The sequence below is a fragment of the Ptychodera flava genome, chromosome 19 (assembly GCF_041260155.1).
Source record: "Ptychodera flava strain L36383 chromosome 19, AS_Pfla_20210202, whole genome shotgun sequence".
NCBI lineage: Eukaryota > Metazoa > Hemichordata > Enteropneusta > Ptychoderidae > Ptychodera > Ptychodera flava.
In genome coordinates, this window is record NC_091946.1 from 1,153,284 (window position 1) to 1,181,220 (window position 27,937).

The 27,937-nt window shown below is 36.3% G+C and overlaps 2 protein-coding genes across 3 annotated transcripts in view; one reads left to right on the forward strand and one right to left on the reverse strand.

Annotated features, from left to right (window-relative positions):
- Positions 1–9,811, forward strand: part of LOC139118346 (LIM and senescent cell antigen-like-containing domain protein 1) — a 39,256-nt gene extending 29,445 nt beyond the window's left edge. For both annotated transcript variants that reach the window (XM_070681617.1, XM_070681618.1), the window contains exon 13: positions 6,087–9,811. In XM_070681617.1, coding sequence (XP_070537718.1) covers positions 6,087–6,240 — 154 coding nt within the window. In that variant the 3' untranslated portion in view covers positions 6,241–9,811. The remainder of the gene's footprint in view (positions 1–6,086) is intronic.
- A 1,898-nt stretch (positions 9,812–11,709) lies between these two features.
- Positions 11,710–27,451, reverse strand: LOC139118326 (ectodysplasin-A-like). The gene is made up of 10 exons (XM_070681585.1): positions 26,931–27,451; positions 26,266–26,344; positions 25,497–25,523; positions 24,878–24,931; positions 23,939–24,046; positions 17,445–17,516; positions 16,506–16,534; positions 16,186–16,258; positions 15,604–15,719; positions 11,710–14,340 (listed from the first exon to the last, which is right to left on the reverse strand). The coding sequence occupies exons 1-10, from the start codon at positions 27,183–27,185 to the stop codon at positions 14,107–14,109; spliced, it is 1,047 nt and encodes a 348-aa protein (XP_070537686.1). The 5' UTR covers positions 27,186–27,451; the 3' UTR covers positions 11,710–14,106.
- Positions 27,452–27,937: the final 486 nt, after the last annotated feature.

Below are 27,937 nucleotides of genomic sequence, written 5' to 3' on the forward strand. Positions count from 1 at the left end.
CAACAGTGTGCCTTCAGTCGTAGTAAAGGGTCGAAGGTCGCAGTGCGCCGGAATGCCCGCACACAACTGAATCTTTCAGTCTAATATGTTGCTCATAGTTGATAACAACAAATTAGATGAGGCATACCACCCAGCAGCAGAGTATTGCATTGTAAAATCAGTGTTTGTTCAAGTACCAGGTACATTGACTTGTTTCAAAGCAATGGCATTATTGTGTTATAGTACTGTTATTGCTTGTTTTCAGTTATCCAATAACAGAAGTACAATCTACTGTAACAGTAATTGCAGTGATAGACTCTGTCATCAATGATGTCATCAATAATTCATACACCTTACGATTGGTTGTTGTTCTCTAAGGCCAATGTTATTGTATGTTTGGTTGTCCTATAGCCAATATACGTTTGGTTGTCCTATAGCCATTGCACATTGTGATTGTTCTATAGCCATTGAACATTTGGTTGTCCTGTAGCCATTGTACGTTTGGTGTGTCCTATAGCCATTGCACGTTTGGTTGTCCTATAGCCATTGCACATTTTGATTGTCCTATAGCCATTGTATGTTTTTGTTGTCCTATAGCCATAGCACATTTAGTTGCCCTATAGCCATTTTACATTTCGTTGTCCTATAGCCATTGCATATTTGGTTGTTCTATAACCTAGTATGGTAGTCCTGCACTTCTGTTAAAGTGTCTATGCCATGCCCCAAACAACATTCTTCAAAACGTTTCCTCCGGGGTTGTTTTGTCACACCTTCTACTTCTGCAAGATGCCTGCAGGCACCAGGCTTGGCTCTTCCGGTTGAGCCTCTGTAGCCAGCCGAGGTTTTTGCATACTGTTGACCAGGGACGAATGACGTCAATTGTTCTAATTGATATGCATGATATGTCAATCAAATGTAGCGTTACTTCTTAAATCCAATTCACAATTAAAGCTAAAATCCAAACAGTCTGGTGGACACGATGCCTATGAGGACAAGCACAGGATGGACTGTGGGACAAGCAATAAAGTACCAGCAACCAGTATCATACTAATGTATAAGCAGTCATTGCCGTGGATGTGAGCAGTAAATTTTCAGCATTCTCGATAGCCAGAGCATGCTTTCCGCTCCGCAGACCTATGCAAAAATCTTAGGGGTAGCGTCAAGCTGTTGCTGTAAAGAGACACCTGATTTATGATGATGATGACGGGAAGTTGTCCTGAGGATTATTGTATTGCGGGCAGTTTAATTGTACAGTATGCATTAAACATTAGTTGTACTGAAAAAAGACAGAGTATTAACTTACAAAGAAAAATTAAATCAATCTAGAATTTATTCATTTTCATCAACAAAAAAACCCACTACCTGTTCTGAAATTTCCCGTGACATCTGTTGCTATGCTGACCCCACTACTTCCATATTCTAACCATATGTATTAAAACCTCGATTTGAACATTTAATTTTATAATTTTATGATGTTTCCTATTTTGTGCAAGATCGTTCACGACTGACAAAATCTCACATAGAAGAGACTATAGTATTACATTTTGACCTACATGTAACAAGTGCATCTAGCTTGTAAATATGTCCATGCGTGGTAGAGCATAGCACAAATGATGACATGATTGTGACACAACTTAGCAACGCGACACCGTGACAAGATTGTAATGAAAATTTGCAATGTTGGCAATGTCGTGCTTTAAATAATGAGATAACATAAATAAATCCCTTTGCTCAAAACTCTATCGCGTGCCTACAAACCACACAGTAAGTGAGGCTACCCACAATGCTCCATGATCTGTAAACACGTAGATCATTCACTGAACTGAAGCAAATTTCTTCTGTACACAGAACAAATCGGTCCATATTTCAAAAATTCTAGGACCATAGTTCTGATAATCATAATTTTTGATTTCTCACTGAATAATGAGGAGATCAACCCCTTTTCCGCGGAGGAGATAGCAATTTTGTAATTTTGTCGACATAGATTTTTGACAGCCATACACAATATTTTCAAGGAAACTGAGGGAATAAGTAGCATCTGTGTTGGCAAAAGAAAGGGTATTGATTTTTTTTAATGTTCGTAACACAGGAAATTTGCATGTCTGACAGGTGGTATGATGAGACCATGTTAGTTGCTGATAACTTTATCTTGACAAGTGTGCAATTTTTAGCACCTCCAAGTATCGACTTCTCATTCAATTTACTCTTGAATTTTAAACATAACATAATCAATAATTTTGGAACATAGTTTTAAGAAATAATCCTGAACTTAAATTGTAAGTTAAAAATTGTTAACAGACTGCCTTGAGCAAAAAATCCACCATACTAGGTTACTGTTTAGCAAAAAATGTCTGAGTCAACAAATCAAGGGGAATTTGTGGGTAGCCTCACTTACTGTGAACCAGACAATGTTTTCAACATCAGATTTCCTTTTTTGTGTTCACGTAGCCTGGAAATGTTAGTTTGTTGATCTCTGGCATTGTTTAGCACTGGTCAGTTACATATATAGACAGTAATAATTACAAATGACCTCAAAAGAGGGATAAAACTGCAGCAAGTGTGAAGGAATACAGTAAAAAATTGGCCGACTAGCGGGAAATACAGTACTCGTTAAAATAAAGAGCAAAGTTAAAACAAATACAGTAAAATACTAACCGACCAGCGGAAGATAAAACACTTGCAAAGCAGAGACTAAAATGCGCAGACGTTTCGGGTGCAACCCTTCGTCAGTACTAAAAACTCGCTAGAGAAACGTGAAAACACAAGAAAGAAAAACAAAAAAGAAAAACAGCCAATCAAACAAGGGAACGATCAAACGCGTTAAAATATGCATTCATACCAGCTGGTGCCAGAGTACCGAGTTTAAAAATAGTGGCCTGTTCGAGTTTATGGCGGGTAGAGTCTGTGGTGGAAATTATAGCAGACACTGCCATTTCTGACACATCCTTCTATCAACATCTCGACACCGACATCACCAATAAACACAATAATATCGTCAAACGTACTATCAGTGATCTAGTTCATGATAACCTTCTGCCCGACAATGCAAAATCATTGATCATCTCACATCCACGCACATCTCGCTTTTACTTATTACCCAAAATCCATAAAACCAGTAATCCTGGCCGCCCCATTGTCTCTGCATGTTCCTGCCCTACCGAACTCATTTCAACATTCCTCGACAATATTTTCGCCGGCATCGTTAATACACTCCCCACTTTTGTCAAAGACCAGCTCGTGCCATCAAGATCTTTAACAGCTTTAAGTTTACGGTTACCCATAGATATATATTCACGCTTGATGTTAAGGCCCTCTATACTTCCATCCCTCATAAGGATGGTCTCCAGGCCCTTGCATATTTTCTTGACCGACGCGACGTTATGGATCCACCCACAAACGTTTTAATTCGCTTAGCTGAATTAGTGTTAACTTTAAACTGCTTCACCTTTAATAGTGAATTCTACACACAAGTTCGCAGTGTTGCCATGGGTACACGCATGGGACCTTCTTACGCTTGTTTATTCGTTGGTTACATCGAAAAACAGATAATACAAACATATACCGGTCACATTCCCGAGCTCTTTAAACGGTATATTGATGACTGCTTTGGTGCAGCATCTTGTTCACCGCACAGAATTGGATAATTTTATTGATTTCGTTTCACATTTTCACCCCACACTGAAATTTACTTCAACTGTTTCAGACACATTGGTTGCATTTCTTGACATATCAGTATCAATCAATTGGGGACTCGCTGTCTACCTCCATACATTATAAATCCACAGACTCTCATGCATATGTTCTATTCAGCTCATCTCACCCCCGTCGGTGCAAGGAATCCATTCCATTTTCACAGTTTCTACGCGCTCGGCGCATTTGTTCTGACCAAAAGGATTTTGAGCAGCAGCTTGACACTATTAGCACTTGGTTCTCGGCTCGGGTTATCCCCGCTCTGTAGTGGACAAAGCCAAAGAGCGCGTTGAACCACTAACACAGGAGGATGCGTTAAAGTCAACTACCCGTTCTCAATGCGATCGCATTCCTCTTGTATTAACATACCATCCTTTTAATCATAGAATCCGTAAAATCATCTTTGAGGAGTTTTCCATCTTAACCAACTCCCCCAATACACAGAATATTTTTCCGTACCTCCCATCATGGCATTTCGACGTGACACGAACATCAAAGACCGGCTGGTGCGTTCCAGTTTACCTAATCGCGACTGCGCTACTGGAACATCATCATGTGGCCGTCGAGTGTGTAACACCTGCCCGTATACTTTTACAACGAATTTCATTCAAGGCCGGCGTGTTCACATGCACGTCGGCTAATATCATCTATTGCATCAAATGCAGACGCTGCAGCATGCTATATATTGGCGAAACAAAGCGTCGCCTAGGCGATCGCTTTGCTGAACATCTTCGCACTGTGACCGACAACAAGCTCGCATACCCGGTGGCCAAGCATTTTTGTACACCACCCCACCGCGGTCGGTCTGACATGGCAGTGTCTGCTATAATTTCCACCACAGACTCTACCCGCCATAAACTCGAACAGGCCACTATTTTTAAACTCGGTACTCTGGCACCAGCCGGTATGAATGCATATTTTAACGCGTTTGATCGTTCCCTTGTTTGATTGGCTGTTTTTCTTTTTTGTTTTTCTTTCTTGTGTTTTCACGTTTCTCTAGCGAGTTTTTAGTACTGACGAAGGGTTGCACCCGAAACGTCTGCGCATTTTAGTCTCTGCTTTGCAAGTGTTTTATCTTCCGCTGGTCGGTTAGTATTTTACTGTATTTGTTTTAACTTTGCTCTTTATTTTAACGAGTACTGTATTTCCCGCTAGTCGGCCAATTTTTTACTATATAGACAGTAATACTAATACTCGTTGTTCAGTCATGATGCCACTTGAAACGACATTTTGTTTCCATAGGTTGCTTCGCGCATCGCGCAATTGCCACTTTGGAAGATATATAAATTCATAAACGGTGTCACAAACTGCGGCCAAATATATTGAGTAGCCATACCAATTTTTTTTATCGGTAATCTGCATCGAACAGCGTAATTGTCGATAGCATGGTCCCTCTAGAGGGACCATGCTTTGCCCAAAGTCTGTTTTGCTTCAGCCAATATCTCATTCACTTCTAGCTATTGCCGTCGTGTCAATCACTCAAGCAAGGCAAGCTTTGAAAATTGAATGTACCCTATACTCAATCCAATGCAATATTACATTGTTTAGTTCAAAAGACGCTGATTTTATGAATAAAAATACAATGGCCGATGTCAAAAACTCAAGTTGAATTAAGGTACAATTTCATAAGATATCAGATAGGTTATCGGGCTGGTTGATAATATATACGCAAAAATTAAAGGACATCAGGCCCTGTACTCGAAAACTCTCTTGGGAGAACACTTTCTGGTATTTTGTGCCAGGAATGAAATAAAGTAGTAGTTGACTAAGATGTCGATGTTAGTTTCAGCAAATTACACAAACTTGTGTTGAAATCATACAAGCTTAGGTCTCAAACATCGCCCTACGATCTTCGCACATTTCCCACGTTCATTGGACAAAATTGTAAATCTTCCAATTCGTCACGATTTGTTGCATCTGGCTGACCTGAAGCTAAACAGGAACAACGGGTTGAGCGTTTATGAGGTGACTCAAACTCGACGTTTGAGAAATAGTACCGAGTGAGGTAGTTCAGCAGTATTGTCATTGTGTAAACACAATGCCTTACAATTCACAATTATTTTCAAGGAGAGCTTTAGAGGTGTGAAATACTGGGATAAACTTCATGTGAACTTCAGAAAGGCGAAAAAAGATCGACCGCCTTGGCTTTGGGGGACACACCCACCTGCAACTTTTACTTGCTTATAACTATCTACAGCGCACAAATCTCAATGTCTGATATGGGTAGACATTATCTCCAAGGCATAGAGATTGATGTTAAAAGTTATTGTTTTGGACATGGCATAGACACTTTAAGTGGTGATTGGACCACCAGAATAGCAAAATAGTTGTCAAGGCAAAATACTCAGCGGTCCTAAACCTCTTGCTTATACTTGTTTGTGTAAATTATTTCTTGCATCTTGACTTTTCCTTTGTAGGAGTAAATTTGTTGAAGTTGACATGAAACCAGTCTGTAAAAGATGCTATGAGAAATACCCACCTGATTTGAAGAAACGTTTGAAGAAATGGACTGAAGAAAAAGTGAAACAGATCAAAATTCCTATTGTTCTTCCAACTCTCCCAAAATTCTAGGAATTGATGGTGTCTATATATCAACACACTTGATGGTGTCTATATATCAACACACTTGATGGTGTCTATATATCAACACACTTGATGGTGTCTATATATCAACACACTTGATGGTGTCTATATGTCAACACACTTGATGGTGTCTGTATATCAACACACTTGATGGTGTCCATTTATCAAAACACTTGATCACATCATATATCTTCGTTTATTACCGTAAGTCATAGTCGCAACAAAAATAGCACATCTTTGAAATGTTAACAGTAATGCAATTTTAAAGTCCAAATAACCATTTGGTCAATATCAACTATCAGCCTTTTAAATACAATATAGGATTATTAGTCACTTCATTAGGATGTTAGCCAATTCATTGCACGGGAATCTTCATATATTTTTGTTATCTTGTTCCATATTTATCTTGGCTGTTTTGAACAGCAGTTACTTTTATTAATATAGATTTCATGTTGTGAAGGATTGATATAAAGACTTTGCACGTTGTTTAGTGACTATTCTCTGATGTTGTAGTTCATTTTTATTTACTGACTGTTGTATACCCAACTATTACTCTTGTATTTTATGAAGAATAGACTGTGGAAACGTATATTGCCTTCATATAATCCATTTACCAGCTACAGTTTAGCATTTGTCATACCTTGTAGATGGTAGCTTTTTAAATATTGAAATGACTTGATGCAATCAGTATTGTGAATGATTACATGACTTCATCTTTTTATATAACATTTATGCCATTACTTCATTAATTTTTCAAGTAGACTCAATTCTCGCTACCTTAAATGGCTTTTGTCTTGTGCTATGGGTTGGTGGGATGCAAACTACAGACTATTGAAATGCATTATGGGTAGAAAGTTGACTTCTTACTACAGCAAGAGTTGAGATAGTGATCTCATAAATACTTTTAATTTTAATAAAAATGTAATCGTTGTCACGGCAAAACATTCTGTTTATTCTTGAAACTATCTAAAGGCATTCATCTTTTTATCTTTTTAGGCATTTCTGGCAAAATTGTATTTAAGGTACTGAGAATTTGTTAACTCTTTCATCTTTTCCAAGCTATAGAATATCTAAACCTTGCTTTGATTTCTTTCCTGTGCATAAATGTAGTATGAGATTGTTTTGCAAATATTATAAAGATCAGTATAGTAAGTCTGGATTTCAATTCTATTGAGACAATCCATAGCCTAGCTGATATTTTGCTCTCATGTGTTTTCATTAGAGCCAATGATGTATATTCCAACTGGCTTGTAACTTTTCCATTTATTGTAGATCAAAGTGTAATCTTGCATGACTTTTTACCCTTTCTTCTTTTGACTTTGAATTATTGACATGGAAAATTGCTCTGAATATATGAGTATGAATGTAACGATATAATGAAACATAATGCATGCTGGACCACATATATATTCTCTAATTAAAAAGTATTAAGAGTCTGAGATTGACTGACAAATGAGAAGTTATAAAAGGATAGACTCACTGAATTAGTCAATTGGCATATTTCAGAACATTACCTATGGTTTGACACAATGTATCGCAATTTGTTAATGACATGGACAATGACTTCGTCACTATTTTATGAACCTCATGTATTACCACTAGAAATTGCATTCACCTAAAATATTTTGATAACAGAGTAACTGCAATTCCATATTTATATCCAAAGTGATCAAAAATTAATCAGTTGAACTTGCTAATCTTCAGCTTCTTCCATTTATTTCATCACCTTAGAGTGCAGGATGGAGGTGTTACCTGCTTTCTTTCTCAAAATTCACTTGACTTCCAAACGTGATTGTTACTTCAATTCTGAAAATCTGCCATAGTATCCACTTTTATCATTGAATTGACTGTGTTTGATGTTAGAAATGCAGTACAAAATAATGACACTATGCTATACAATGGCCATACAGTTCATCAACCAAGCTTCAGAAAAATGCTTATATTTAAGAAAAGTTTGATTTAAAATTGTTAAAATACTTTGCAAAAAAACTAAAATCATAGTGTAAAATCATGTTGGGAAGACATGCAGTACCACCAACACCTTAAAGGCACAAACTCTCTGTGCAGAACCTCTATCACAGTATACAAAAAATAAAACACAATAGAAAAGGAGAGAAATATACCATTGAAACAGTGTGGGTAGTCTTGATAACACAAGCATAGAGGTTTTTATTTCCTACAATAACCCCAACCCCCATATTTGGGCCAACAAGCCACATTGATACCATACCGTGAGCAACCACCACCAGTCAGTTGGACAGGTTTCATCAGATATTAACGCATCTATACGCATTACATTCTGACCTGCTGCTTATCCTCTCTGATGATGTACTCAGTACTGGGTAATTTGACTTTCATTTTACTAGACCCTTGAAAAAACAAGGGTCTTTGGTTTGACAGCTTTTCACTGGTGGTGGGGTAGTACTGAATTCAAGGTATGATACCAGGTCAGACCACAACTTCACAAGTTTACCATTCAGTCTTTCATCATGGGCATTACTATCATGTAAGAATTGAATCTGTGTAGTTTCACATGCACAAAATCAATGATCTTCATTTGACATAATAATAACACGTGCTAGCAAGGGAAAGATCACACTTTGTTGCAGGCCCAAGAGGTGGTGCTCATGATGGTAATATTGATGATGTCCGGGCTGAAAGTGAGGGTATCATCAATTACTATCATGAGCACCAGCCTGAGTGTAGGCAACAAAATGTGATCTTGCTGGTGCTATTATGTGTTGTTAATTTTTACTACACCAAGCAAACACTTGTGTTTTCAAAACTTTGCGTTCCCTCTACAACATGAGTACTGTAACTGGTCGATACACATCAATTAGTTAGTACAGTAACAAAAAATAGTTTTTGTTTCAAACTAAAATCACCAAAAATATTTTTTATAATGCAGAGCTAGCTTGTGCCTTTAACCTGGATTTAGCGTCCTCTGTTGACCTCATATAAAACTGACAAACCTCATGGTCAGCTCACACACATCCTAGGGTCAACCCACATAAACCTTAGGGTCAGTCCACATAAACCTTTAAGGCAAGTTCAAACCTTAGGTTCAGCCCACATAAACCTTAGGGTCAGCTCACATTTACCTTACAGTCAGGAGTCAGTCCACATAAACCTTAAGGTTAGTTCAAACCTAATAAGGTCAGCTCAAATAAACCTTAGCGTCAGCCCTTATAAACCTTAGGGTCGTAAACCTGACGGTCAGTCCACATAAACCTTTGGGTCAGTTCAAACCTTAGGGTCAGCTCAAATAAACCTTAGCGTCAGCCCTTATAAACCTTAGGGTCAGCTCACATAAACCTGACGGTCAGTCCACATAAACCTTTGGGTCAGTTCAAACCTTAGGGTCAGCTCACATGTACAACTCAGGCGTATTCTTTTTGAAAATGATAATTGTTATATTGACCAAGCTAAGAAGTGTAACCTTAGCTAAGTGCTATCCAGCAGTCATCTATTATTTAATCTGGCTAAATTTTACAAGTATTTGCATAAACACAACTTGCTACCAAATTTTCAGATCATTAAAATTGCCTTAACAAATCGATTGTATTTGTTGCTGTCTATTTTGTGTGTGTGTGTGTTTGTGTTTCCACACATGTGCATGCACTGTTTGGTGCAAAAGATTGACAAATGATAGGAAGAAAATTGGTAGCTTGCACCTCAAATGACAATAACCTTTGCCCATATGTTGCCCACAGATGTCAATTTGCATGGCACTGTCACATACAGGAATCCAAATATCTGCTTGTAAGTCTATTCCTGTCTTTTAAAGCCGCACTTTTCAATCCCAGGTTCTCGCATTAGTGGAGTTCTCCTCCCAGTCAAATGCTTGGCCAGTACGATGTTTGATTTCTGTAACATTGAGTACACAAACTGATCTCAACCTTTCGTCACATTTTGCTAATCCTGCAAACAGAGTTTATGCAAGCTTTTGATTGACGGCCAGTTCAAATCGCCAACAGTAATTGATTCCACCACAAACGCTTGAATTTCCTAAAAAATTGTCTTCCAGTCACGTTAGACTTTGAATATAACCACAGAGTTCGATCGGCAGCAACTTTGCACTGACTGCTTGGCAGTCTGTCTGTGTTTTTGCGGCCAGGGGAAACCTAAAAAGTTGCATTTTCTGGAGCGTGTGCCTGCGTGTTGCCTGTTTGGTGTCCACTTACAGAGTGAACGCCGCCATAACTTGGCGTCCTTTTAAAGGAAGGCTCCGCCTTTAAATGTGGGATTATGAAGGCTTTACATTGACTCTGTGGCAATGATTATGATATTATGTAACCCGTATTAGCAGAGTCGATCGACTCATTTGGCGCGATACTGGTTACCTGATTGGCCCATATACGATTTCAAAGGACTGGCATAGCTCAACGGACAACACAGCAACCCGGGCGTTTTAAACTCCTCATGCAGAAAAGCAGAAACCGGAAGAAATGGGATCAGCACGATTTCAGAAATAGCCGGAAAATTGCTTTCTTTTTGGTCGCACATTTATTTTACATGTTGAACTTGAGAGCCCCATTCATGTCCTTCCCAACTGGTATGGATTTTTGCTCATTTGCAGTGAGACGGTCATTTTATGCGCGGTTGGGAATTTTATATCACCGGCCTTGTCTTGGCATTGGCGGCCATTGAGTCACATCCCTTGGGGAAGTATAGGGAGTAGTGGTACTGCCGTCGCATGTTGATATGTTGCATGAGCTGTTCAGTCAATCATTTCAATCTTTTTTCAATATGCTGTTGTCTCTCACACTCACATGCACACACACACACACACACACACACACATATATATAATATATATATATATATATATATATATATATATATATATATATATATATATATATATATATATATATATATATTTTATTTATTTATTTATTAGCCGTGTTCACAATAATGACATTGGCTCAGAAAGAAAGAGAGAAGGGGAAGAAATGTATAACACTGAAAAGTTTTCAGATTCACTTCATTCACATGATATTCACATTCATATGATTATATATATATATATATATATATATATAAAACGCTGATTTATAATGCTCAGCATCAAGCACTGTAATTTCTCACGAGGACATCTCCATACTTCGATATATTATATATGTTATATATATATATATATATATATATATATATATATATATATATATATATATATATATATATATATATATATATATGTATATATATATATATATAACGTTCTATATTTTCATTGTTTGTTTGTTTATCTATTATGTCTGTGTTTTTATTATGTATTTGTATGCTTGTTTGTATGTTTGCCAATATTTTGTTTGTTTGTTTATTTGTTTGCTTGTTTGTTTTCTGTGTACCCTGTGATATAATGTCACTGTGTTGTGTACAAAATTATATCCTGAAGTTAACTCACAGCTGAGCTGTAATCTCTTACCTGACAAGATTGCACAAAAATATGAATTTTTACATCAAGACATATTTATTTTAATCAATATTGTTGAAAGCTATGGTCTTCCATGTTTAAGATTTAAATTTGCATATGCGTAGCTAACAGAAAATTTGAACAGCTCCTTTTGTAGAATTAAGAAGTTTTCAACATCTAAATGGTATGTTGTAAAACCAAATCACCAAAAGTTTATGAATACTTAAACAGGAACTTAAAGGACTGTGGGTGTACAACATGGATATTACCGATGATGCAGCCATTTGCATACACTGGGCGGGGAGTTTTTTAATTCTCACAGCATCGGTTTGACCGTATGAGAATTTGAATAATCATGATGGACACTTTCGTGACATATGCAAAGAGGGGTCAAATGGTTGTACAGGGAACACATTTTGAAACATATGTGTTCTCCGACAACAAACGGAACATTTTGTCAGTTTTATTTTCGACTCAAGTTTAGTCGCTATATATTCACAGACATCGTATGCAAGATTCGATGACAATGAATGCCTGAAACATGGTAAAATCATGGGATTCTGGGACAAAACACGGTACGTCCAATCAGTAGCATGGCTTTTTTACATTTACATAGATTTACGATAATCCGGCTTTTGTAGCGGAAGTTCCTGTTTAAAACTGAAAAACTGATGAATCTTCTGAATGCACAGGAAAAACTCATGACTTTTACAGAAATTTCAAAATACTTCTGCAAAGCTTTCAGGGCAAAGTATGGAGAGTAAATTGATATAATTGATATCATATGTTTAAACCAAATATTGATAAATATTAACAATTAATGCACTTTGTTTATGAATTTATACTGTCAGATTTGAACAAGCATTTTGTTTTCAAACTGCTCCATATCAAGGAATTTAGAAGAAATCACAAAATGTATATTCGAACCATTCATGCAGTGCCTAGCAACAGTCTGGATTTATCATATTGGGAATTTCAATCAATATTTTAAATTGTTTTAAACTTCAAATGTGGAAACTTTAGGAAACATTATCAGCAGAGACCAGGAGTTGAATTGAGCAATATGATTGAAAGATTGTCAACCTTGCCTCCACTAATCAAAATGTAGGGTATATTCTTGACTGAACAGAAGTTGAAATCTCAACAAGTTGCCACAGAAATCTCTTCTAGCTAAGTGATTATAAAATGAAATTCTAATAGTCAGCTGCATGACAGTAATTGCCTCTGAAATGTAAGAGTACACATACAATAATGATATACATTTGAATGACTCGATTATAATAGTTGCTAGAGTGGAAATACACCTCATTTGTTCTAAGAACTTTGCTGAATTTACATCATACCAGTAGCCTTTGTACACATCTCCAAATGCATCAATACTGTTGTGAAATCTCATCAAGACATCACAGAAATGGTCTAGATGCACATACACACAAATATAAACAAATTAAAATGGAGGAGACCTCTAGTTGAGTAAAAATGTTTGAAGCCGTAACAGAAATGACCATTGTGTCATATCTCCATAGAAGTTCTGCCATCACTTATTATTGAGTTTCTTAAAATATTTACATGCAACAAACGTAATATGAATCACAAATCTATCCCAAAATACATTTCAAATATAATTTGAGGACTAAAAACTTCCTCATTCTGTACCTTTGAAGTGAGGATTGTGAAAAGAATTTGTGACCCTGACATTTTCAGGCATATTCATTAATGTGACTCCATGTATGGTTGGAATTAACCGCAATTATGAATTACATGGTGGAATCAAACACACGAGAATCTATAGGAATTGGTAGTGATTGCTACTAGCAACAATGAAGTAGAAATGATGGTATTGTCCATCCATGAATGAAGTGACTGTCATTTAACAAGGCTCAGAGAGATTTCTAGTTGTTAACATTTCAGGCTGGTTAGGTTTTCCGAAAAAAATGCTTTTGAAAAATTCTTTGTTAGTGGCATTAAAATTCTGTAAACTCCGGTCAATCTGAAAGGTTATGTGTCAAGGAAGTTACGGGAATAGGTTACCATGGCAATATGAGGAATTAAGGTTTTCATCTTGCATTGTACTTTTAATACAGTCCTTAACTCTGTCCTCATTATGTATTTGTTGTGTATAGTCTGCCATCTTCAAAGAATTGAGTTGCAACATTTACCATTTAAAAGTTGAATATGACAATGTTATTGATACTGAATGACAAGCTACCAATATGCTATTGACAATTTAAAAATATCATGATCCACATCTCTTCTATCTACTAGCCATGTATTTCCAAATAACTTCATAAGAAATCACTTCTGACAAAAAATATTGGACATTATCTTCTTCTCTCAGCTCATTGAGTAATTACAATTATAAGTGGTTTATATACTAACATGAATTATTTGAAATGTATTAAATTCATTACCGTAACAATATTTGGTGTTAAACTTTAGAGTTTGATAACACCAAAATAGGTAGATTCTCTGTGAGCATCCACAATACGTGAGGGATAAACAGAGCGAATTCCAATCATGTCTTGTGGTTGTAGGACTATCACTCCACTGGAATAGCAAGTTCCAAACTTCAATGACGCCTTGGCTCTCATGCCACTGCATGTCAAGAAAGGAATTCCATTGACTGTAGTATGAGCCCCATAGAATGCGCTATCATCATAGAAAAGAACCTGTGAAAAATATAAATGAAAGTGTTCAGAAAGATTTGTCAAAGAAGCCAGAATTCAAGTCAGGGTTTGTCTAAATGAGTGGAAATGTTGAAAAGTTAAAAGTACCTGTGTGCATGGATTTTCTTTCATGCTTAAAAAATACAGAAAATTGAATAAATATATCCATGTTATAGGGAGCACAGTACTAGAGATTTCCCATAATTCATTAAAATTTGTACCATCGTAGATTCCTCTATGAAGTCCCCCGAGATGAAGTCTACCATGTCTCCCATGTGTAGACAAATTCCTGGACTAATTGTAAAATTCTGAAAACTGACTTTTAAGGACAGCATTCTTCTCAATTCTCATTTTAAATGATTTTGATAAGTATGCTTGATTGACAGAGGAGATAGAATTTTTGAAAAATTTTCCACTGATGGTGTCTTCAGCCATACAGAATAATGTGATGGAAAGTAAGGAGACTAGTTGCACCTGTTTTATGAAACAAAAGGATATTAATTTTTTCCAAATAGAAAAGACAAATGAAATTTACATGCTGACTTTTCACAGAAAATGACTCCTTCAGTTTGTCATAACCTGCTTCCCAAAAGTATAGCATTTGTAGTACCTGCAGAATGTAAGTTTTATGGTTATTTAACAGTTTCTTTGAAATTTACACTGAAATATCTCAAAGTACTTTTAACTAATACAATCAATTATCTTGAGACTTCACATTATTGCTTTTATGCAGAACTGAAAAAGTTACAAGAAAACTACCATCGCTGGTACAAATCAAATAGAATTCTTTGTAATTTATTGTACTGTTGGGAGGGGGTCATTGGAACTGCACCTAGTGTTAACAATGTATTTGATACAAGATATCTAGATGCATAATGTCAACATAGCTGTAACATTTAAATTTTATGATGTATATTATGACAAAAATATTTTATCTTTCATCAATCGCCTTCACCCCTTGGATACAAATTTACATTTGTCATGATATGAGTCCCATTTAACCTTTGAGCACAATTCCAATACCCCTTGTCTTCCGTTAAGGAAGGTTCTTTTATCCTAACTGAATACCAGCTTTATCGAATCTTTACTTGGTTGAAGGTAAACACTAAACTTCTGTGATTGTCAAAGGAAATAAACATTGATCATGGAGTCAATTTTCAACATATACAAGCTTGATGATTGTAGGTTTTTTCTCTTTGTTTCCTAGGAACATAGAGACAATTATATGCCAAGGGTACGGGCTACATTACTGTAACTTTGTCTTACATTGCTGTAAATGTAATACTGCCCTCTCTCAGCGATGGTTACATTGCCGTTTGCCAACAAAGTGAATCCTCCAGTATTGCTGCCAATTTGCCAGTTCCTTAGGACTCCACTTGCATCTAATCAATGAACAAATACATCAGAAACATCTTGTCAAGAAAAGAGCATCTGTACCATTGTATTGGAAATTTTTGGAGAATCATATGGTGGGAAAAACCATTGGAAATTACCTATGCAATCACATATTCCCTGGCTTTGATTTCACATAGTCATTCGTATTCAACTGAAGTTGATGATGAAGGGTCCATTGCTCTACAGACACCAATATTGAATATTTTTCACCTCATGCAGTTATTCAAAAAAGTTTTAATTATGTTCATATTGCTTCTTGAAAAGGTATGAAAACACACATTTGCTATTTTGTAAAAAAAGGTTTGCTTTTATGACTCAACATAAAGCAATGAAGCTGCAGCTGTGGGGTAGAGGGTAACTTCTGATGATTATATGCTAGATGATTGAAATGAATAAGGCCCATACTGATATTTTTATATCTTTTCAAAGTTTATTTCAGGAAATATTTCTCACCAAGCATTCTGAGACTTGGAAATTTGTTATCACTGTCACCTTGGAGATGAATAGCTTGAGCTGACCTTCGTACCTTGTCAGATAAACAAGAGAATTGTCAAAGATTGAACCGAAGCAACATTTTACAGTTGTTTCACATATCAGACAAACATTATCAAATCAATAAGATAAAAGTTTACATATGGTGCGTCATTTTTTCCTATTGCAAACTTCTAAAGTATTCACTGCCGGTGACTGCATTGCATTTACATTTGAAAGATTGTTTTGTCTCTACACTAATGCAAACGTCAAACAATAAAAACAGATGATCCTATACTTGCCTCAGATATTGTGTGACTACCTGTTGGACCTAAAGAGTGAAAGAAAAGATTTTTACGCTAAAGACTGTTTGAAGTATTGCTTAACAACTTCAATAGAGGCTGGAGATTTTAATCTTTGCTGTAGATTTCTCTGGTCTTTTTCATATATTTTTAATGGCCTAAAAAAAACTGAGCGGTACATATGTACACAATTAAATTCATTAGTCCTATAAAGAAAAGCTGTCTAATAATAAGTTGTAATGTTATCATATTCTATACCCACACATCTGAGTTGGAGATTCTGTAGTCTCTAATCCGCAAAGCGTAACTGTCTCAATTTAAAACATGCCTTCATAGCTCTGTTTTTCAAATCAATTTGTGCTCTATTTAGTTTTCCTGTACCATTTAACTTTATGCCAATGTAAGAAAGCTTTTTCCCATTGATTGGTCACAAACTTTGTCATAGAATGTTTAAGATGAAATGTGCTGCGTAAATTACCATGCGTTCCACACAAGTTTAATCTTAGAGATGCTATGGTTGATATATTTACAAGGTATCAAACTCTTCATCGATTGAAATACTTTTAAATTAGCATTCATCACAGAAGATAAGATAGGTCTGTTTTACATTTTCACTGAAGATGTCACCGAAGAGAACCATTGTGCTTTTCAATAACATGAAGTAACCACCACAAATAGTAGGCGTTGAAGTAAACATAAAAAATGGTAGCGGTGGTGAGTAAACACCGTAAATGGTAGCTCTGCGTGGCAGGGATGTGTGTTACCGGCATTATACGGCCTGTGATGGGAGGCCGTATAACGCCAGTAACACGACAGCCCTGTCACGCAGAGCTAGCCGTATAACGCCGGTAAGTTAACACACAGCCCTGCCACGCAAAGCTGCATAAATGATGGCGATGGTGAGTAAGCACCATAAATGGTAGACGATGGTGAGCTTACCTCGTGGTCCTTGTGGTCCAGGCATTCCTCTCAAACCAGTATCACCTTGAAGTCCGTTAGAACCTTGATCACCTAAAAGAATTTACACACAAGATGAAAAACCTCCTTCTTTCATTCGTGCATTGATTCATTCATTCAATCACTCATTCACTTAGGAGTGGACTGTTTGATATCCTGGGGTCTTGAAGCTTTTGGGAAAGAAAAGATTTTAAGAGATTTCCTTTGAAAAAAAATCAAGCAAAGGACAAGCAAAAATAAAAAAGATTGCAAGCAGATATGAAGTGAAATAATGCACATACGGTTACTTTCGGTCATTGTCATTTTGGATGTGCCCTTGGGCGCTCCATTTTCATGGCATCTTTCAGTTTTTAGTTTTTAACTAGATCATAACACCCTGCTATGACACATACTGTAACATGTACTTGTCGTGTGTTTTACATATTCCCAGTTTTTAGATTTGACTCTTTCAGTAATATTATTTGTGCTTCTGCTACAATTTCTCTTCCTTAATTACGATTACTCCCTACAAATGCTGGAATACTCAATTCAGCTTATCCAGATAGCTTACATCAGATATCTAATGTCTATTGTTGTTCTTTACAATTTACTTGTATATGCAAGCCCTATCATTACTTGTCAACAAAATGTTTTGTTCTAACAGGGTTCCAGTAGCCATCTCTGATATGGAATGTTTTCGAACTCCTCTGTTTCGATTTCGAACAACTTTAAACACAACATTTGTGATAAAATTCACCAGGGGTTAGACAAGGGCATTCGCCTTCAAGTAGACCGACTTCGCGTAATGATTGATTGTCTTTCAAACCATGTTTTAAGATACACCTAATAGTTTCCATGGTTTTAAGATACACCTAATAGTTTCCATGGTTTTAAGATACACCTAATAGTTTCCAAATAGACGCTGCATTCAAAAAATGAATAGCCATACCCTGAATGCACATGTACGACATAAATTTTTGAAACTTCAGAAATTCAAAGCACTTCAGTAGCAAAGTCATATACTGGATTGGTTTCACAAAGAAATTTTTCCTATTTGGATATTCACATTTCTCTGTCGACAAGGAAATCATTTCGTGTCTAATATAATTTTGAGTCTTCATGAAAATTGTGTTTCGAAAACACTGCAAGTGGCCACCAAGTGGTTTCATTCCAATTTATATATTCAACCAGATATGAACTGAATATGCTCACGTGTTTTACAACAGGTTCATTACTAGTAGTACGCTTCACAGAACAATAAGATATCTGTTATATCACGATACGTAGCAGGATTTTTTTAAACTTCGCACATTACTCTCAGAGTTTAATCACTAATTACAAAACTTTATTTAATATGCAAATGAGCTGTTAATTAACTTGACACTGCTCAATGCTTTATGGACCAATTAGATATCCATCAGATCATCATTTGTAGCACGTTTTATTTAATTTAATGCTGTAATTTTAGAGTAATGTCCCTAATTACAAAGTTCATTAAAAATGCAAAGAAACCCTAAATTAAGTTGACACTGTTGAATGATTCATAGCACAATTAAATATTTATCAAATCAATATCTGTAGCACGTTTTACAAAATGTTAGTGCCGAAATTTCAGAGTTATATACCTAATTACAAAGTTTATTAAATATGGCAAATGAACCCTTAATTAACTTTATACTACTAAATGCTTTACAACACAGTTAGATATCTGTCGTCTCGGTATGTGCAGCAGTTTTCATCACATTTGATGCAGTTATTTCGGAGTTATATGACTAATTATAAGACTTCACGGAATATGCAAATGAGCTAATAATTAACTTGACACTGCTCAATGCTTCTCAGTACAATTGGATATTTATCAGATCAACATCTGTAGCAAGTTTCATCAAATTCAATGCTGTAATTTTGGAGTAATATCACTAATTACAAAGTTCATTAAATATGCAAATGAACCCTTAATTAACTTCACACAACTAAATGCTCTGCACCACAATTAGATATCTGTCGGATCAGTATCTGCAGCAGATTTCATCACATTTGGTGCAGTTATTTTGGAGTTATATCACTAATTACTAAACTTCATAAAATATGCAAATGACCTATTTGTTAACTTGACACTGCCAAATACTTCTCAGTACAATTAGATATTTATCAAAACACTATCTGTACCCAATTTCACTGACTTGGGTGACGTAATTTCAGAGTTATATACCTAATTATAAAGTTCATTAATATGCAAATGAACCCTTAATTAATTTCATACTACTAAATGCTTTACACTACACTTAGATATCAGTCGGATCAGTATCTGCAGCAGATTTCATCACATTTGGTGAAGTTATATCGGAGTTATATGACTAATTACAAACCTTCATAAAATATGCAAATGAGCTATTTATTAACTTGACATTGCCAAATGCTTCTAAATATAATTAGATATATATCAGATCAATATTTGTTGCAAGTATCATCAAGTTTGGTGCAGGAATTTCAGAGTTATCTCACTAATAACAAAAGTTCATTAAATATGCAAATGAGAAGGCAATTGACATGACACTCACAGTATCATCATAATGTTCTAAGATTGTCATCTGTGAAAAGTTTCATGAAATTTTGTGCAGTATTTCTTGATATATGTCTACACTGTCATTACCGTCTCTATAGGGAAACCATTGTACGGAAAAAAACGATATTGCATAACTTCATTAATATGCAAGCCACACTAACCAAAATCTAATCAGTTCTTGCAAGTAGCATATGGTACCTGTGTACCAAATCTGACTTGAATCTGTTCAGGCGTTTTTGAGTTATCGTGTAAACAGACAGACAGACACACACACACACACACACACACACACACGGACAGACTGACAGACATCGCTATGACAATAGCCCACGTGTTTACACACGTGAGCTAAAAATGACTGTGTCGGAAGGGGGATGCCTCATTCTAACCTCAAAGAATAGTGCGATTAATTGGGTCACTTAAGTGTATATAGTTCTTATCCCTTTGTGCAGTCTTTCAAAACCTTAGTAGCATATACTACTACTTGGAACAAACTTAATCACGGACCGAGTCTCCATCCGTTTTTGTTGACATTTTAAAGAGTAAACTTCAATCACAGTTCGTATAAAATGAATTTCTGGTAAATTTAACCGATTCAGGGCTGGCACACGAAAGGACACAAGTGAGCCTCTTTGAAAGGGACGAGAACACTTTTTCAAATTCTGGCTTGCAGATCAACAACATGGCTGCCTAAGATAATGTAAATGCACGATATGGTGAAACAAAGATTCTAAAAGAACTGGAAAGATGGCGATCGTGTCCCCCATATGTTAATGGTAATGGCCAGGTCTCAGAAAACGATCGTTTCATTACATGTTCCACACATATTACAGACAGAAAAGAGCACATGAAGCAAGGCCATTCATTGTCATGATCTGCATGTAACGAGGACTAGCATTTGTTATGTGAATCTCACTTGACCAATCATAGTAATTACGTCATAGGATTGGAAAAGTATTTGTATTTTAGATGAGCCGTAACCTATTTCATAATCATTCTCAGTCAACGTGTATGGAACGCCGTTGCTGCCTTCTGAGGTTTTATTGCTGTATTTGATGAAATGACATCAATATATGATTTAGTAATGTCTTTATATGATTAGGTCTTATAAATATATGATTAGGTGACGCCTTTATATTATAAGGTGGTATCAATATATCATAAGGTGCTGTTATTATATGATAAGTTGACATCAATATATGATTTAGTAATGCCTTTATATGATTAGGTCGTGTCAATATATGATTAGGTGACGCCTTTATATTATAAGGTGGTATCAATATATCAAAAGGTGCTGTTATTATATAATTAGGGGACATCAATATATGATTTAGTAATGCCTTTATATGATTAGGTTGTGTCAATATATGATTAGGTGACGCCTTTATATTATAAGGTGGTATCAATATATCATAAGGTGCTGTTATTATATAATTATGTGACATCAATATATGATTTAGTAATGCCTTTATATGATTAGGTCGTGTCAATATATGATTAGGTGACGCCTTTATATTATGAGGTGGTATCAATATATCATAAGGTGCTGTTATTATATAATTAGGTGACATCAATATATGATTAGGTCGAGTCAATACATGATTAGGTGACGCCTTTATATTATGAGGTTGTGTCAATATATCATAAGGTTCCGTAAATATATAATTAGGTGACATCCACATGTGAATAGGCAATGCCGTTATATTTCGAGTCAATAACAGTACATGATTAAGTAGTGCTTATATCTTGTTAGATCACAGCATTATATGAATTGAAAAGGCCATTATATTATAAGGTAATGTCAATATATTATTTAGTAGCGTCAATATATTATGTGCGCACGCCATTATTATTATGTGTAACGTCTTTATTATTATGTTTAAAGTCATTATTTAAATAATAACACCCGGGTAATAACACATGCCAGCAAGATCACGATTTGTTGCCCGCCCAAGGGATGGTGCTCATGACGGTAATATTGATGATGCCCGAGCCGAAGGCGAGGGTATCATCAATATTACTGTCATGAGCATCAGCCCGAGGCCAGAACAAATCGTGATCTTGCCCGTGCTAGCGTGTGTTATTAATTTTATTACACCGAACAAACACTTGTTTTCGAAACTTTCCTCAGAATGCAGTCAAGTGTCGATCGAGACTCGCCACAGTGAAACATTCTATTTGTTGCTCGATTGCAATGCTACATGAGGTTGAATTAACGTCTACAAACGAAGACAGGGTTGTTCAAGCTTTTCTCGTTTAATGTATTAGTCTAAAGTTCGTCGTGTACTTCAGGTCGAGCTAATTTCTTGTGCCTTTTCAAAAGCCATTGCTTTACATAAAATACCAAGGAAATGTACGCGACGATGTTGTACGCGCAGAAAGTATGCGCGGTATTCCAGAACGTGGTAGCGGGCTATATCACTGCACGCGACAGGGCTATATCACATAAGCCATGTTCTATCACTTTTTGTTCTATATCACGTGAGTGAGGCTCAGCCAATCACACATATTACCTGAATAATACGTGAGGTGTAATAAATGATTATATAGAGGGCGCACGCCTTCGGACTCTATCTTTGAGCGTGCAAACTTTCATTCGCTTTGCCCGACGCATAAGTTCTTGCGGGGTACATCGCTCAAATCTCAATGGATGGAACGGATTATATGGGAGTTGGGACTTGGAAATCTCTTGCAGATACCACCTTATAATATAAAGGCGTCACCTAATCATATATTGACATGACCTAATCATATAAAGGCATTACCGTACTAAATCATATATTGATGTCTCCTAATCATATAATAACAGCACCTTATGATATACTGATAACACCTTATAATATAAAGGCGTCACCTAATCATATATTGACACGACCTAATCATATAAAGGCATTACTAAATCATATATTGATGTCACCTAATTATATAATAACAGCACCTTATGATATATTGATACCACCTTATAATATAAAGGCGTCACCTAATCATATATTGACACGACCTAATCATATAAAGGCATTACTAAATCATATATTGATGTCATTTCATCAAATACAGCAAATAAACCTCAGAAGGCAGCAACGGCGTTCCATAAACGTGGTCTTAAAATTGCTCTCTCATCTGTTAGTTTCAGATTTATGGCCCAAACAACAACGTTTAATTTCGGGGTTGTTGTTTTCCAGCAGTTGAACATTAAGGTAGATACTGCTTCATGAGCTTATGGATAGTTGTTACAGGCCGCTGGAAATTAGATATAATTTAGAGCCATTTGGTTGCTGACCTATTTGAGTTGATATTCGCTTCTGCCTGAACAGTTTTGCAATGGTCACATAGCGCCTCATCGTTACAATTAGAAATGTAGCCTATGAAAGAGTCCAAAACCCCAAACGATAACAAAATATAGCATGACGTTCGATACGACGAGAGTACATTTGACTGCATATCATCTTTGTGCTGTGCTGCTAGAGTATACATTTGACTGCATATCATCTTTGTGCTGTGCTGCTAGAGTATACATTTGACTGCATATCATCTTTGTGCTGTGCTGCTAAAATCAACGATCAACGAACTTCAAATGTATCAAAGCTGCTAAAATAATGCAATATTTGACACATTTTTACTGAAACCTGTTCATTTACAACAGAGAAGTGCCATTATAAGCGGTCCTACTATTAAATGGTTATTATTTTGCGGAGTATGTTCTCGGATTGCATACAGAATGGTTGTAGCAAAGATGAGGAAAGCAAGAATATTCCTCAATATTAACTGGTATCAATCACCGTGTTCATTTTGCTCTTCCAAACGAAGACGTCCGAAGGGAGCCAGGCATGATGTCCAAGATATTATCATGCCACAGAACTTTCCTCAATATTTATTGTAGTGTTAAGGTAAGGACACTTTATTGTCACCTAATCAAAGGTAAACATTCTACCTTTTGGTCCGATTTCTCCCCTCGGTCCAGGCATACCACGTGATCCTGCCTCACCTTTGTCACCTTTAGTACCCTTACTTCCGATTGGTCCAGGTGGTCCTTTTCCACCTTAAAAGTAAAAAATGACGAGACTTGAGAAATAATTGATGCAAAATGCAATGCGTTTTAGAATAGAGTAAGGTAGTAGTGAGACGCTATTCATGGATGACAGAAATTAACGGAGATAAAAATGTCTTGATTGTCTAAATATTTTGATACAGGCGGTGTTTTTTTACCCTGAATTCTACAAGTACAAAGTATTGATTTTTCTGAACCATAGATATTAAGTTATCTAGTTACAGTGTAAATTATCGTAATTGATTCAGTGCAATAGATGAGGACATGTTGCCTTTTACTGTCAGGTTTTTTGTTACTCAGAGAGGTTCAGTTCAAGGACTGTTTGATTGAAACCGACTATTAAGCAAAATATATCTGGATAGGTGATCCGTTGTACACATTTCACAATATTAACACAAATTTCAATCATTGAAATCACTGACGTATGTATATTTAGATATTGCAATCGGATAGTTTCAAGATTTTACTTGGTAATTTTTTTCAAAAGTGACGGCAAATCTTTAAGTCAACAGTATTGGTAGCACTGATGTAAAGGTCAATAATGATCAGAAAAAGTCAAGGGAAAAGTTCACGCTGAAATAACTTCACATGACAAAGATGTTGAATATTGCATACAGACATTACACGTTTTTTCATAGGGTTTTCCAGGCGGAATTTGTGTTTGGATACAGAGTTCCAATACATTTACGGCCGAACTACCACAAGTTTACTGAGTGAAAACATTTTTCTGGTTTGGACAAAGTATATTTTCTTGCACTTATTGTCCTACTTTTGAAGTCCTCCAGTCTATTTGATGATTTCAAATCATGATGAAATACCAACCTTGTTTGCCCGTCGTACCTCGTCGTCCACGTTTACCGCGTGGGCCTTCCTCACCTAATACGTGTAGCAAAAATATTGCACACGCAGAATTCGTCATTTTCATGGATTAAGGTTACTACGTGAGGAAGTGACATCGTCACAAATACTCGATGGATTGTGAAAGAATAATGATGCACTGGATTGTTAAAACTTCTTATAACTTATTCAATGTTTTTCAAATGCATCTACAACTAGGGTGAACATTAATTATGACACTACACATTTTGTTTCTGATTTTGACATCGGATATCGATATTTTACTGCATCACTTTCTTCTTTATTTTCTGAACAAGCTATATTGTAAAGTGTAATTACCGTCAAATGTTAAAGTAAAACCCTCGAATTCTACAATTGGCAGTGATAGATGTGATAGATACAAAGCTAGTGACAGACATAATGACAGACATAGTGACAGACACAGTTATTGTGACCGTCGCAAAGACATCGACTGACATGAAGAATTCACGATCATTCTCAATATGCGATGACCTGGTCGGCAGATGATTAAAATGGCAGCATCGGACGATTAATCCGCGTTAATTAAGTTAAAATATGTCCTTAAAGTAAGACATCATCTCACCTGTATCACCTTTCGGTCCAGGAGGACCTAAAACAAATTGTATGAAATCATAAATACTTTTTATGTTTGGTGATGTAACAGATAGTAGATCACAATCAACCCTTTAAAGAGTTGAATGTACTTTCTTAAGATAGGCACCAGATGGCCAGCAGACCAATACAATCCCCATACACTTTACATAGGCACCAGCTGGCCAGCAGACCAATACAATCCCCATACAGTTTACATAGGCCTACTAGTTTCATCATCTAGGCCTACCAGAGTGGAAGAAAGATTGTGTCCGTTTTTGTTTTTACTTCATCAAACTTTGAAATCTCGGTAACCTTTCTTTGTGTAACACGATCAAATCATTGGAGTTTGATTTCAAAATATAGAAGTAATTCATAGGTATACTGGTTAGGTTGGATTAGCTGGGGCATGCAAATCTAACAGATATGATTGTAATCCAGATTACTCTTAATTGTTCTGATAATTTGTAATTCAATCCATAGATCCTAAATGGTCTATGTTCCATCAAAAGTACGAAAATTTGATTTAATGAGAATACATAAACACATCTTCACCACATCACAAATGATGTATGTGTATCCTTGGCATTTTGAGATGAGAGATCAACCCATCTGTTATTGCTATGAATTCATATTACATCTCAATTTACGTACGGAACCTATACCGGCTGAGATTATGAGTCACAAACCAAGGCGTACATGCATTTCTTGGTTTAGCTACGTATACCATTGAGTTGTTGTTTTAGCAAATCATTTCTCACCTGGTGGACAGACAAAACAGCTGATCAGGTCTTCTCCATCGACACCCCCAGGGTTTGTACCGCGACGTCGACGAGAAGGCTTTGGTAAAGACATTGACGTTTAGGCATTTATGATTACGAACATTCAGGGCATCATCGAATAGAATGTAAATCTGCTGATTAGGAGATGGTGTTCTCAAAGAATTCTAAGGATTATAAACCAGGTCTCACCATTCTCAGCCCATCTGTAACTAAATCTATGGCAATTCTCTACACAAACTGACAAGTGACGGCAGAAATCAACATATCATGTTTCAGGGGCCACTAGCAATGATCTTATGTTTATCTATCAGAGTATTTCATAGACACTTCAAGTATATGGTTTGCTCTAATCTTAAAAGTTACAGTGTCGACAAAAGGTTCCGAACATCTTAATTATTGGATTTCTGTCTCTCTATCTCTGTTTCCGCATCTCTGTCTCCCCTCCCCTCTCTTCTCTCGCCATCCTTTTTTTTCCAAAGAAACTCCCCCACCGATACATTTCTAAAGCTACTCATGGTTCTTACCGACATTTGAACCAGACAGATGATTTTTAACTCAATGAAAGTATTGAGCTGCCATTAGCCCATAAAAAGATACATAGGAGACTAACAAAAGGACAGGAGGTAATATTTTGACGTACTCACATGGAACCATCTGACGTTGTTCTGCCTTCGAAATAGGTGAACAATTTGTTGTTGTTCTTCCAGATCTTCCTTTAAAGATTTTATTTCAGCGGCAAAGTTTGCAGTTCTGGTTTTCAGGTCAAACACCAAATACGTCGTTAAAACTGTGTAGACAAACATTAAAATTCCAAGTAACATCGACCAGTTTAGGTGAAGATTTGCGTTCAGTAACGTAGGAGCCATGCTAACTTTTGAAGACACTTGGTTTTGAGTCATCTCCTGGCCTTTCTTCGGTTACACTTAATAACTGTATCTTTTTGGTGGTACAGAATCACAGCGTCTGTTCCCTCAGAACAGATATGGCCGACAAGTGCCCTCCTTCTCTACTGGTTACGCTGACGAATTTGAACCGAAGCTAGTGGTATTCACGGTCTCTGTGCCAATTAGCAACAATTTGGTTACTGGTTTGAATTTTCTACATATAACAAATTGCACCTTCATGTCAGGGTAACTGCACCCTGCAAAGATATGACCATAGATCACGACCTATACTGTAACTATGTCTTGATTAAGTCCGTGTCATACGTCATTTGGTTCATCAGCAGTGTAGTCGCCCTCTTTCCTGTACTTTCATAGATGTTTTCAATATTTTGCAATAACGTCTGTCAGTTTATCGTATGGTTTGAAGCTTCGATGCATATTAAGCTTGGAGGTCATGGTATGTTTTTGCCAGGGGAATCTACATCGTCAAGTCATCAATAATTCTGGTATTGTCCTAGAGATTTGAAAACAAGACAACATCATTTTATCTTATCGGCTCTAATGTTTGTTATATTGACGCTTTTATCTTTTCGCTCGGAAACATCAAGCTTTCAGTTTTCACGGATGTTGTAAAAAGAGTAACGGTTCACTGAACTCGAGTAGAATTGAAGAGTTTTTGCCTGAGATATTTGTTAATGGAATTTACCCGCCTTGAATATTACTTCAAAATGACCATTAAGTGTTAGGCAACCGACCTCTTTCATTTG

Excerpts from the sequence above, each read along its gene's own strand:
- LOC139118326 (XM_070681585.1), bottom strand. The coding sequence starts at position 27,185 with ATGACTCAAAACCAAGTGTCTTCAAAAGTTAGCATGGCTCCTACGTTA. Across the intron at positions 25,524-26,265 it reads CTGTTTTGTCTGTCCACCAG|GTCCTCCTGGACCGAAAGGT; the intron begins GTGAGAAATGAT and ends AATTTGTTTTAG. Across the intron at positions 24,932-25,496 it reads TGGACCGAAAGGTGATACAG|GTGAGGAAGGCCCACGCGGT; the intron begins GTGAGATGATGT and ends TACACGTATTAG.